Genomic DNA, 14,401 nt, shown 5'->3' with positions numbered 1-14,401 from the left:
TGTGTGAACCCATCCATTGTGTAGAGCAGGGGTGGGCGAACCTTCACGTCTTTAGTGCCTCACCGACTCACTTCCTGCCTCTAGGCACGGCAGGCGACACAAGGCTCATGGGTTCTATCTGGCTTTCCCAAATGAAGACCTCTGCCCCACTCTTCATCTGCTAATTGTTGAGGTGAGTTGCAGCAGCAATAAGAGGCTGATGCATTGACTGGGATAAGGAGGCCGGAGATACCGATGGTGAGGCAAAGTGAATGAAGTTGGTGAGTCTTACCTACTTGGCGCTCGATTCAGAACGTTCCCATACTGCACCCAAATTCCAGACCAAGCTTCAATGAATGAGTGAAGGCTCGCTTGTGTCAGCAGCGTCCTTTCAAGGGGACAATTGTTCATAGCAAAGGCAGACCGGGCCATAGCAGTTAGCTGAATGGTGCCACCCCAGAGCGCATTGTAAAAGCAGGGGGACACACTGCCGCACACTTTCTGTCTTGATCTCCCTCTGTTTGTAGCACTGGTTTCCCCCTGCGTCACGCCAACCCAGCTCCACTCGCCCTTTAAGCTATTATGAATGGTGCACTTTGAGAGTTACAGTCAATAAGGCCCGGGGAAAAGGCCACCAGCACCGGCTGACATTTGACGAGCCAGGGGTCCTCCGTCAATTATTTAAAGGTACCTTATTAAATGCCACCTAGGCAGGTGATCCATATTCCCTCTCTTCAATGCCAGCTGGCCACCAACTGGGCTGCCATTTCACTGTGATGTGCTAAACACACACACTAACTTTACTTTAGCTGTGTACATCAACGCTCCTCTTAGCAGTGACCGAACAGGCAATGAAGGCAACATCCCTGCAGTCTGCGCGGAAGCACAGGTAGCCACAGTCAATTCAGAACTTCTTTGGGGAAGGCTTGTTGTGAGCAAGGGGGCAGCTGTGGCTGGGCCTTCTGGAAATATTTCAACTCAAAGTCCACTTTTAAGAATCCAAGATCAGTCATTGTTGGACCGTGCCAGACAGCCCTCCCCATCCAGCTCTGGAGGTTCAGTGTTGGTCTTCCTAACTTTGGGGCCAACAGTTTGAAGTGTGCCGTCGAGTCGGTATCAACTCCTGGCGCCCACAGAGCCCTGTGGTTGTCTTTGGTAGAATGCAGGAGGGGTTGATCATTGCCTCCTCCTGCGCAGTATGAGATGATGCCTTTCAGCACCTTCCTATATCGCTGCTGCCTGATATAGGTACCCGCGGGGATTTGAACTGGCAACCTCTGGATTGCTAGTCAAGTGATTTCCCGCTGCGCCATTAGGTGGCTGGCCAATGGTTTAGCAACACAAAAACATAGGAATCTACTTTCTACCAAGCCAAACCACTGGTCCATCAAGCTCCATAGCATCTACACCAGTGATTCTCAACGTGTGGGTCCCCAGATGTAATTGGACTTCAACTCCCATAATTCCCAACCAAAGGCTACTGAGGCTGGGGATCATGGGAGTTGAAGTTCAATAACATCTGGGGACCCACACGTTGAGAAACCCTGGTCTACACTGACTGGCAGCGGCTCTCCAAGGTATCAGGCAGGAGTCACTCCCAGCCCTTCCAGGAGATGCTGCCAGGGATTGAACCGGGGACCTTGTGCATGCAAAGCAGATGCTCTGCCACTGAGCTACACCCTATCCCCAAACCCCCTAGTAGCCTTGAGAGGGAACATAAGGAACAGCCTTCCACTGAGTCACAACATAGGTCCACCTAGCTCAGCACTGTCTACCACTGGCTCTCCAAGGTATCAAGCTGGAGTCTCTCCCAGGCCTACCTGGAGATGTCAGGGATTGAACCTGGGACCTTCTGCATGCAAGCAGGTGCTCAAAAACTGAGCTGTGGCCACACACATCAAGGAGAAAATATTTCAGCAGACAGCACTCACATGTACTATCCCATCCAAAGGCAAACCACGACAAACCCTGCTGAGCAAAGTATCCAAGTCATGTTCGCTGCCACAAGACCAGCTCTCCATCCCCTACATATCCAGGCCAATCTGCAATATCCAAGTCGTACTTTGGGCTGAGGAATTCTAGAGGGGCAGGTCAAATTGGACAGAACCAGAACCAGGGAAAAAGTGACCACGGGTGCAAAAACAAGCATTATGTTCAATAATCACAACATATTTTGAGCAACAGCTCTTCATCAGAGCACATGGTGATTTAAAAATGTCCCTATTTGCCACTGTCCTAGCTGCCATATACTGAGTCAGACCCTTGGCCCATCTAGTTCAGAATGGTCTTCACAGACTGGCAGTGGCTTCTCTGAGGTTGCAAGCAGGAATCTCTCTCAGCCCTATCTTAGAGATCCCAGGGAGGGAACTTGGAACCTTCTCCTCTTTCCAGAGTGGCTCCGAATATTTTACAGTGCTCACACTTCTAGTCTCCCATTCAAACATAACCAGGGCAGACTCTGCTTAGCAAAGGGGAGAAGTCATGCTTGCTACCACAAGGCCAGCTCTCACTGAATCAGACCCTGGGTCCATCTAGCTCAGTATTGTCTACTCTGTCTGGCAACGGCTCTCCAAGGTTTCTGGCAGGAATTTCTTCTGGTCCTACAAGGAGATGCCACAAGGGAGTGAACCTGGGACCTTCTGCGTGCAAGCAGATGTTCTACTAGTGAGCTACGTATCTTAGAGAAGACAGTGTTCATGTGATGTCACCCATCCAAAGGTGCAGACCAGGGCAGAGTGGCCCTATCCCCTAAGGGGAATATCTTGCAGTGCTCACACATGTGGTCTCCCATTCATATGCAACCAGGGTGGACCCTGCTTAGCAAAGGGGTCAATTCCTGCTTGCTGCCACAAGACCAGCTCTCCTTCCCTTCCACTGTGGCTTCCCCTCTATCAGGAAGGGACCTGCCCTCTTAAATTCTGTGAAGTAGGGGTTCTTAACCTGGGTGCTCTTGAACTACATTTCCCATCAACCTCCCATACAACACAATGTTGCAATCCAACAACATCTGGGGGCCCAAGTTTGAGAAGCCCTGGTGTAAGGCATCTCGCACGTTGATATGACCGCCAGCCACAAGCTTGTTGGCTCGCCCAACTTATCGTCTTTTCCCCATCAATGGCATCCACGCAAGAGTGGTTTCCTCCAATTCTAGACACCGGAGCACCATTCTAGACACATCAAGGAGCTGAATCAATTTCTCTGAAGGGCCAGAGACAGCTCAGCCAGATCAACAGCTCAGCATTAACTCAGGGGTGCCAGATCACATATTTCAGGTTAAATTACTAGTGAGCCATCACCAGTCTGCTTGAAGGGGTAGCTTAATTCACTCTGGAACAACTGTGTGTGCTGTTTTTCGGCAGGTTATGAGTGAGTATGTGCGTGCGTGCATGTGTTTAAAGATGGCTGCACCTCCATACAAGTATCACCCCAGGACAACATCTCTCTAACCACAGCTCAGGGGTAGGGCTTCTGTCGGAGTGGTGTAGAATTAGAGTGTTGGACTGGGACTGGGGAGACCTGAGTTCGAATCCCCATTCAGCCATAAAACACACTGGATGACTCTTGGACAGTCGCTTCTCTCTCTCTCAGCCTAACCCACCTCAAAGGGTTGTTGCGAGGATAAACATAGCCATGTACACCGCTCTGGGTTCCTCAGAAGTAAAGCAGGATATAAATTTTTTTATACACACACACACATATATAAAAATAGAAACACGTTAAAAGGTCCCAGGTACAATCCCTGGCAGAATCTCCAAGTACGGTTGGGAAAGATTACTGCCCAGAGCCGTAGGTTTGGGGCAGTATATAAATGAGTTAAATAAAATTCTTGCCTGAAATCTTGAAGAAGCCTCTGCCAATCAGTGTAGCCAACACTAAGCTCAGGAGACCAATGGTGTGACTTGACAGAAAACAGCTTCCTATGTTTCTATGTCCAAGTCGTTATTCAAAAGTAAAATTATGGTGCTCCTGGCTGATATATGTAAAGTCAGTCCAGTATTTTGAGCATAGTTTAAGATCAATGTACAACTATGAGACACATTTGTTAGTCTGCCATGATTTTATGATGCTCTCAGTCTGTTAGGTGCAGTTCTGTCAAGCTCCAATTAGGGTAATTACGGTATACAAGTCAAAAAGGTGACGGATTCCAGGACTGGTATGGTGAGAAGGAGCTTGCAAATAGACGGGTCAATCGTTCAGGTTGTCAAAAGAAAAAGGTGAACAGGAGGAGGTCTACTGTTCTGCTGAACACAGACAATACAAGAATGGTATTGTAGTGAGCTCCCTAATCACGCAGCAAGGAAGTAACTTGCCTAAGGAGCAAGAGGTTGCTGGTTCAAATCCCTGCTGGTATGTTTCCCAGACTATGGGAAACTCCTATATCAGTCAGCAGTGATACAGGAAGATGCTGAAAGGCATCATCTCATACTTCATGGGAGATGGCAATGGTAAACCCCTCCTGTATTCAACCCAAGAAAACCACATGACTCTACGGTCATCAGGAGTCGACCCCGACTCAATGGCACAACTTTACCTCTGTTGTGGTAGTGAGTACAAATTATCCCCTTTGATAAGAAGAATCCACCTTGATTTGCATTTGCATGGGGGACTATATGCAAGTGCTGTAGGGTGTTCTCCTCCAGGAATGAGGTAGTGAAAAAGCATCAGCATGCTTGCATGCAGAAGGCCCTGGGTTCACTCCCTGGCAACATCTTCATAGAGGGCTGGGAGAGACACCTGCATGAAACCTTGGAGAGCTGCTGCCAATCAGTGCTGATAATATGATCTAGACGGAACAAGGGTCTGACTCGGTAGAAGGCAGCTTCCAGCGTTGCTAAGAGTGGAGGGAACATTTTTTGCTGGATGAATGTCTACCTGCAACATTTCAGGGGTTAGAGAATATCCTCACCACCACCGCCATTGCTGCTCCATTCTCTCTTTTGTACCTAGATATATGCACTTTGGTCCTCCAACTCTCCCATGCTTTTCATTTTGTTTTGAAAAGAAAAGCCTTCCAACAAGACAGCCCATCAGGAGCACAGGAGAGGGAGACAGCACGGCAATGGATCCAGAGGCTGAAAGCCACCCTCCTCTCCATTTTGTAGTTCCATTAATAGACAACAAAAGTGAGGAAGGAAATTGCAGCAGTATTTGGGATAGGGGCACGAAGTTCAGTGGTTATCCTCTTGGCAGTTGCCAATTTATTTATTTTTTTGCCTTATGTTTACCAGCACAATTCCCAACTCCGAAGAAAGCTCTGTGAAACCACTGCGCTATATCTAGAATTTAGGATGTAAAACCGAGATTCTCTCCAAACATATGCATCACAGACTAGGAACATACCAGTCGGATTAGGCCATGAACCTACCAAACGTTACCCTATAATTAGTATACAAAAGGCATGTGGGTTTTCTTCCCCCCTTTTGGGTTTTTTTCTTTTTCTTTTTTTTAAAGGAAGAATCAAAGACCTGCATTAGCACCGCAGATGTCTCGGCTTCCCGTTTACAGCAGTGCTCAAAGAAATGTGTCTCCGCAGCAATGTAAACCACAGATAAGTTGCCCACATGTGTGGCAGGGAGAAGGGTTGCTGGAAAACCTTGCTGTCATATGGAATTAATCCCTTTGCTGACTGAGAGGCTAACGCTGGGGAAGGGGCAGGGAGGGGATCAAAAGCCAGTCAACGGGCAACTGCTCTCATTCACAAGAGAGTCAAACTGTCTCATAACAGAGCAGTACAAATTGAAATCTATGAACCATCAGAGAAAGTGTCACGCTGGGGAGTGGGGCGGAAGGGAGAGCTAAAGGAGCCCTGATGATCCTCACTACCGTCATGGCCCCAGACCTGAACCTGGGGCCTTCTGCGTGCAGAGCAAGTGCTTACCGTTGAAAGATGGCCCCAGCCCTAACACACAAGTGATTGATTGATTAAGTGCCGTCAAGTCGGTGTCGACTCTTAGAGACCACATCGATTCTCTCCAGGATGATCTGCCTTCAACTTGGCCTTTTAGGCCTCTCTCAGTGGTGCCTTCATTGCTGTCGTAATCGAGTCCATCCACCTTGCTGCTGGTCGTCCTCTTCTGCTCTTTCCTTCAACTTTCCCCAGCATTGAGGACTTCTCAAGGGATCTGGTCCTGGCTGTCCATGGCCTCCTCAAAAGTCTTCTCCAGCACCAAAGTTCGAAAGTGGCAATGCTTTATGAGTTTAAGCCCTCCAGTTTTCAAGCACAGGTCTTTCTCTATCACCACTACAGGAGACCCTATTTGACTAGAGATGCTAGGGACAGAACGTGAGACCCTCTGCAGCCAAAAGCTGTGCTCCGCCACCGATCGGCAGCTCTCCTACCTGGAAGCACTCACAGAGAATGCACATTCCGTACAGGCCATGCTCTTCCACTTGCTGTGTCAACTTATTCCTCACCTCATTATGGGTTTCTTCCACTTGCTTGATATCTTTGACATCCAGTGGCTTCAAAGACAGGTGTCCCGAGTCGGTTTCGGTGTGCAAGTTCTGAAGGGCTGTCTTGCATTCGCTCAGAATATACTGCAGGGTTCCCTGTGAGCACTACAAGAATCCAAACGTAAAACAAATAAGCAACATTGAATGCAAATCCAAATAAATAAAATGTGACGCCAAGTTTAGTGAGAGAAAGGCGCTAGAATGTATGCATGGTAGGTAGATGACGACTAGGAGTGGTTCCCTACCTGGGTTGCTCCAGATGTCGATGGACTACAACTTCTAGCATCCCCAAATACAATTTATTGTGCCTAGGGATGATGGGAGTTGTAGTTTATCAACGTCTGGAGGAACCCAGGTTGGGAACCCACTGCCCTAAGGTCTTTGTAGGAGAACGACTGACATCACGTCACACATGGTTTTCTACTAAATGTTGTGATGTCTGGTTGAGAAATCCAAAAGGGAAGGACTTGGAGGAATATCCGCTCCAAGTCTTCTGTAACACCTAGCCACTTGGCTCAAACAAAAGGGAGGAGAGCTAGTCTTGTGGTAGCAAGCATGAATTGTACCCTTTGCTAAGCAGGGTATGCCCTGGTTCACATTTGAATGGGAGACTATGTGTGGGAACACTGTAAGATATGCCACTTAGGATCTGCATGTTTCTCTGCAGATGGTTCCAAGTTCCCTCCCTGGCATTTCCAGACAGGGCCAGGAGAAACGCCTGCCTCAGCCTTGGAGAAGCTGCTGCCAGTCTGTGCAGACAATACTAAAGTAGATGGATCAGTGGCTTGACTCATTATAAGGCAGCTTCCTATGTTCCTAAAATCAGCAACAGCAAACAGAATTGGGCCCTGCACATATGAAATTGGAGCTACAGGGTTATGCCTTCAAGGTTAGACTTCCGTCATGAGACACATTGAAGAAATGAACCATTGGCTGTACTAATACCTTTACCATATTTATACAGGACTTCTGGTTTGCAATGCACCTTACAATGCAGAGCGTACCTGTGGTGTTTTCCTGAAATACCAGAAATAGAGGTTCATATATAGCGAGTTGTCCAAATTATGGAGTCTGTGACTGACCCCTCATTTTGAACTTCTACCCAAACCCTAACCCTAGCTCGAACCTGAACCCTGAATCTTCAAACCCAGCTCTCGAGAACATTTTAAGCCAACAGTTCCCAGACGTGGATGGGTAGTATACCTCTCCTGAGACCTCAGACAACTGCAAGTACTTCCATTAAAAAAAAAAAAAGTCCTGGAGCAATCATACCACCCCTTCTTTATCCCTACCCCACAAATGATCAGGGCAAAATTGTTGTCATTTTTGCACAGAGGAAAGGGTTAGGGTCACTGTTAAGGTAACAATGAAATTCTCCATGGAGTAAACTTTGGAGGACATTCCTGCCAATTTTCATTTCCATTCCTCTGACAGAATCCATACAGTTTTAAGTGGCTTTGTCTTTTTAAAGCTTTAAAAAGCTTTTAAAATACCTGTGGAAATTTGGACACTGAAGGCCCGATGGTCAGGACAATCAAAGCATGGGGACATACTGCAAGCTGAAAGGCTTACACTGTTATCACCTCTTTTCTAGGGGTAGAGACCTTGTCCAAAATCACAATGGGCATTCCGCCCCCCAGATGATACTGATCACCCCAGCTGGCTTGTATGCTAATATGTGGGAATGGACGAAACCACCCTAAGAAAAATTACATGTTGCAAAACATATCACAAATAAAGCCAACACACATACATGGTTTGGACCTTGATCCATCCCACCTCTCCACTTCTCTTTTAACAAAAAACAAACAAAAACACCTCCCTCCCGCAGCCAGAGAACAAAACATAAATTAGCCTTTTTCTTTTGGGGCACAGAGATGTGTCTGTATCAGAATTTTTCCCCTTACATACTTATAAGTACAGCTCAATCCCCAAGAACAACCTTGAGAAAGGACCCCTTGGTGTTAAAATTCTTTGTATTGAAAATTTCCATACTATATAATGCGAGGTCAGAAGGGTTTATAAAAATAAAGCAGGAGGTTCTATAAAGGGAAAGGAGCTTGGGGGGGTGGGGTCTGTAAAAATAAATGTGCATATTAATATCAGAATAACATGGAGGTAGGGATCTGGGTCACAGAGGTCCGTCTTAACTGCAAAAGTACAAATAGAAAGCCTTTTAAGTAACATTTAGAGCATTGTTACACTAATAGATGTATATTAGATTGCTTATTTTGCAGATCTCCTTGTATATGTTCTATAATAATAATGTTTAGGATGGTCATAGACAACTCAGTCCACCCTTTCTCTTTCTGAATGGCTTCACAAACATGGGCGGCAGAGGGGCTATCAGGAAGCAGAGAAGAATGAAAAGGTGATGATTTTAAACTCTTATACAGTAATACATTTTTCTCCACCTTTCCTCCTGCCTGGAACACTGTTCCCTCTAAGGCATGCACATACTCACTCACAAGTTTTCTGATGTCCACTCAGTTAATTTTAGATCCCACTCAGGTTGAATGAGGAAGGCCCCACTCTGAATGCAAGTGCTCACACATATTGCCGCCCAGACCAAAATACATTCCGCACAGAGATGAAAAACATTAGAGGGTCACTGACCAGGAGATGACAGAGATTGAACCTGGGACCTTTTACTACTACTCTTTAGATACCGCTTGTCAAAAAAAGATGTTCTATGTAATGGTTTACATAGAACAAGAATAATAAAGAGAAGATGGTTCCCTGTCCCCAAAGGGCTCATTGTTGGGAGGAGAGGAGAAACAACCAAGGTGGACACCAGTGACAGCCACTGGAGGATACTGTGCTGGGGTTGAATACGGCCAGTTGCTCTTTCCCTACTAAACTGAAGGAGAATCTCCACTTCAAAAAGGTGCCTCTTTGTCCAGTTAGCAGGGGTAACTGCATGCAAGGCAGATGGCACAACCACTGAGCTACAAGAACTCTGCAAAAAGCTGAGTAGAGAGTGACAATTTGATTGCAATTAATTTTTTTAAATTATTATTAATAATTATTATTATTATAAATTAATTATTATGAAATTCATTATACACCAAATAGAAGTTCTCCAAACAGTAAAAGGATTGAGAAAATGGTTCCCTGTCCCAGCAGGACTCACAGTGTAGACACCAGCAACAGTCACGAGCCCGTTACTCTCCCTCTGCTAAATCTAAGAGAGCCACCATTTGAAAAGGTGCCTCTTAGCACCTTTGAAAGAGTGGGAGTTGACCCTTCCTTAGAGAAGGGATGTTGCATAAACTAAGAGTAGAAGAGCCCCAAAGGTGCAAGCAGAGGAAGATACAATTATCGCTGATATCTAGATGACTGCTGAAAGAACCGGTTCAGTTTTAAAATCCCTTCTTACTCACCTCTGCCACCCTGTGCGTTGAGCTGAATCTTGGCTGCCGACCAGCTAGGACACAGTGTTGGTGGGTCATGTTCAGATCATCTGGGAACGGACAAAAATTATGGTCAACTGGGAACATGTGCAGAGGACGATGAGCCTGGAGCTGGCCTAGAGCTGAAGCAAAGGTCGCCATGGGAAGACTCATTAGAGCCTCTTTACATTTTGCAGTGGCTAATCCTCCATTCAGCTGACGGGCCCCTTGGTGGGTGTGGACCAATGTTCCCTCTAACACTGATTCCTAGATGTTGTTGACTACATCTCCCAGAACTCCCAAGCAAAAGCCACTGCAGCTGGGGATTCTAGGAGTTGTAGTCAACAACATCTGGGAATCCCTGTTAGAAGGAACACTGGGATGGACCCCACCAATCTCTGGCACAAGCCATGCTTAAGAGCTGACCAAGCAGCCAAGTGTCCATTGACACCTTAGACAAGCAGGTATGTGTGCCATGTCTATGCTGGTTTTCCCAACGTGAAGTGGGACGGAAAGACAGGACACATTCGTCAAGGGGTCATGACCAGTTTGCAGCTCCCCACCATGCTGATGGAGACACACATCTCCCCATCAGACTGTAGATGGCCACTATATGTTCTTATGCTATTATTTAAAATATTTATACTCCAACTCTTAAGTGTACTACTATTCAGGGAGGCTGGGGTAGTTAAATAGAAGGGGGACTGTAGCTTAGTGGCAGAGTACATGCTTTGCACACAGAAGGTCCCAGGTTCAATCCCTAGCAGAATCTCCAGGTAGGGCTGGGAAAGACCCTGGTCTTGGGAGAGCCACTGCCAGTCAGTGTAGACAGTGCTGAGCTAGGTGGACCAATGGCCAGTGGAAGGCATCTTCCTATTTTTCTATGGAACCCCCTCCATCAGACAACATGTAACTGGCTGTCATAAGATGCGGCATTGGCCATTAGTTTAGAAAGCTTCGAAAGGTGTTGAGACAAATTCATGGAGAAGCAGAGGTCTGTCTGGCTAATAGCCATGATGACGATCCATCTCCAGAACCTTCCATATCCAGAAGCATTAGGCCACTATTGCCTTGTTTGATCCAGAAGCAGATGAACCCTCGGGTCTGCACCAGCAGGGCTCTTATGTTTGATATCAAGCAGGACCGACCAACTTCGGCCACCCAGCTATTGTTGGACCTCAGCTCCCATCATTCCCAGACACACTGGCCAATAGCCAAGGATGATGGGAGTTGTAGTTCAGCAACAGCTGGAGGGCCAAAGCTGCTGGTATAAATTCAGCAACACACACCGGCCTCTGGAATCAGCCCTCATAAGGGACCCTTCTGCAACAACAAGGTATGTAGAATGGGCAAAGTCAGGGAACCATGATTAGTTAGCAGACAACTGAGCAGATTTAACAACCTCGCCCGATCAAAGTTCAGAAACAACAAATAACTTGCAGGGCCTTGCAGTCTTGGCAAATAAAAATATCCAAAGTAGGTAGATCAAATGTGGTATGGATTTCAGAGGTAAATTATTTGGAAGGAAATATGAATGAGCATCACCATACATATGGAAGAGTTTTCCACTGAATGCTCTGCTTCTCCAACCACAGCTTACCCCCTTCTGTCCATCCTCTGCACACTTACACATACGGGTGCTCCCAACCTCTGGTTAATTAAAAGATATTTTGTAATGTTCCTTGAACTATAATTTTCTCGATTCCCTGCCCACCCCAGCTCCCCCCAATTTCAATTTAATGCTAAGACTGTGACAACCTGAGCTCAGCGTGTTGTAGAGCAGAGCAGATGGGCTTTCCTAGTCATCTCCACGTGCTGTGGATTTATTGCATGCCCCAATATGCTATGCATCAGACACCCTTTGATGAAGTACTGGGGACTACAGAGTTCAAACCATACTTCCTCCAAAGGACTAACATGTTTCTATACATTGAGCTAAAGTGTTTCTCTTCCACATAGACTAAGAAGATCAGTTTTCATTCATCAGGAAAGGTTCTGTAGGGGGCAAGGAAAGAGGGACGACACCTATTCCAGTTGAGTGGGAGCGGTGTATGGAAAGGTCACCAACAACAGAGATAATCAGAGGAAACCAAATTTTACTTGAACGTTTCAGCTTATGCCTTCAAGAGCAACAGAAGGATTTTTCACATACAGCTCGCAGGGTATTATGTTATAGGAAAGGTCCTATAATATAATACATTGCGAGCTGTATGTGAAAAATCCTTCTGTTGCTCTATTGTATTGTATTGCATTGCATTGCATTGCATAGTATATTATAGGACCTTTCCTATAACATCAGAGCAGCTGAAGAAGGCAGAAGCTGAAACATCTTGCCCAATATATTTTCACTTTGTTAATCAAAAATAAATTTATATTGTTCCTTTTTATTTACTGCATCCTTACAGGATCCAGATAATACTTGTATGGAGCTTGGATAGATAGATAGATAGATAGATAGATAGATAGATAGATAGATAGATAGATAGATAGATAGATAGATAGATAGATAGATAGATGTGTGTATATGCACACACACACACACACACACTCGATATTATGGAAGAAGATGATCATCCATTCCCATTGCTCCATTCCAGGTGTTTAATATTTACCTGGGGAGAGAATTTAAGGCAAGAGCTTAAGGAGCAGATGTTGAACTAACCTTTCCAATTTCAACTTTAACACCTTCCCCCCACCCTTACCATACAACAAAGAGTTTTATTATATTCCCCGGTGCAGGAGCTCAAAAAGACCAGCAGTTCTTTGGGTTACGAAAAGAGCAATAAAATACTAAAATGCACTCGCTCCTCTCAGTTCTTTTAAAGAGATCTTTTATTATTTTCTTCCCCCATGCAGCTTGTCATAATACATCATTTATGGCATTTACAATACAGACATATTTGAAGAAGCATTTTGTTGCCTCCAGGATGAGCAGAGACTGTAGCACTGAAATGGACACACCCTGAGTTCAGGAAGCAAACCGGTTAAGGCAATTTTTACTACCGATGGGAGAGAGTCACCCATCCATAGTACAATGCTGAACTTTTAGAGAAAGTCCTGGGTTCATTCCGTGTGTGTGTGTGGTGGAGCGGGGGGAGACCTGTAAAGAACCCTGGAGAGTTGCAAGAAGACCTCAAATATTGCAGGTTCCGCATTTGTGGTGTTGGTGATTCACAGTCAAGTTATATATTCCTGGCTTCAATGATCACAGCAGTGAATTTCGGCTATTCACCATCCCTGTGCACGCATTTCACACTTGCGGTTGCATTTCAAGCTTGGAAAGAGAGGAGAGCTGGTCTTGTAGTAGCAAGCATGATTGTCCCCTTAGCTAAGCAGGGTCCAGCCAGCATAGTGTAGTGGCTAGAGTGCTGGACTAGGACCGGGGAGACCCGAGTTCAAATCACCATTCAGCCATGATACTAGCTGGGTGACTCTGGGCCAGTCACTTCTCTCTCAGCCTAACCTACTTCACAGGGTTGTTGTGAAAGAGAAACTCAAGGATGTAGTACATCGCTCTGGGCTCCTTGGAGGAAGAGCGGGATATATAATGTAAATAAAAAATAAGAAGAAGAATGGGAGATTAGAAGTGTGAGCACTATAAGATATTCCCCTTATGGGATGGAGCCGCTCTAGAAGAGCAAAAGGTCCCAAGTTCCCTCCCTGGCTTCTCCAAGATAGGGCTGAGAGAGATTCCTGCCTGCAACCTTGGAGAAGCCGCTGCCAGTCTGTGTAGACAATACTGAGCTAGATAGACCAATGGTCTGACTCAGTATAGGGCAGCTTCCTATGTTCCTATTTATTTATTTATTTATTTGTTACATTTCTATACCACCCGAAACGCAAGTTCTCTGGGTGGTCATCTGTTGAAGATGACTTCTGTCTTCTGCCCCTGCTAAATGGGCGAAGAGGCGTTTTTTCCAGTGACAGTTCTCATATATGTATAGCAAGGGGAGAACATCTGTTCCTATCCAACCCCAGCATAACATCCCTTCTGTGGCTGCTGCTGTTGTCTCCTTGGTTATTTTATTTTATTCCATTTATATACTGCCCTTCCTAAAGAGGCTCCGGGCGGTTTATACACATAATTATATTTTTTAAAAACAGATTTAAACCAGATTAAAACTCTACTTTATGCTGATCAAAGACTGTAATAAAGACTGTTTGAGTAATTGAAACTCATCAAAATTAAAACTAGATATCAGGCTAAAAAGGTAGGTCTTTAAGGCTCTCCTGAAGGCCTCCAAGGAAGATAATCCTCTCATATCCACGGGGAGTACGTTCAGCAACCCAGGGTCCAAAACTGAGAAGGCCCAATCCCAGGCCACCACCAGATGAACTGGTGTCACCTGAAGACTGATCCCTCCTGATGATCTTAATGAGCAGTGGGGATCTTGTAGAGAAAGGCGCTCTCTCAGGTAACCTGGACCTAAGCCATTTAGAGCTTTAAAGGTAATAACCAGCACTTTGTACTTTGCCTGGAACCATATGGGCAGCCAGTGCAACTGTTTAAGAACAGGCATAATGTGGTCTCTCTGGGATACTCCAGAGACCAATCTGGCCGCCACATTTTGGACAAG

At 45.7% G+C, this 14,401-nt stretch overlaps 1 protein-coding gene across 5 annotated transcripts in view; it reads right to left on the bottom strand.

Annotated features, from left to right (window-relative positions):
* Positions 1–14,401, bottom strand: part of FTO (FTO alpha-ketoglutarate dependent dioxygenase) — a 242,422-nt gene that overhangs the window by 164,073 nt on the left and 63,948 nt on the right. For 4 of the 5 annotated variants that reach the window (XM_053270971.1, XM_053270973.1, XM_053270969.1 and 1 more), the window contains 2 exons: positions 9,816–9,895; positions 6,394–6,537 (listed from right to left, as the gene is read on the bottom strand). In XM_053270971.1, coding sequence (XP_053126946.1) covers positions 6,394–6,537; positions 9,816–9,895 — 224 coding nt within the window. The remainder of the gene's footprint in view (positions 1–6,393; positions 6,538–9,815; positions 9,896–14,401) is intronic. The other variant, XM_053270972.1, reaches the window with a different exon arrangement.

This window comes from Hemicordylus capensis, chromosome 9, assembly GCF_027244095.1.
Source record: "Hemicordylus capensis ecotype Gifberg chromosome 9, rHemCap1.1.pri, whole genome shotgun sequence".
Lineage (NCBI taxonomy): Eukaryota > Metazoa > Chordata > Lepidosauria > Squamata > Cordylidae > Hemicordylus > Hemicordylus capensis.
Note: the sequence above shows the minus strand (reverse complement) of the source record. Positions and strands in the feature narration are given on the sequence as shown.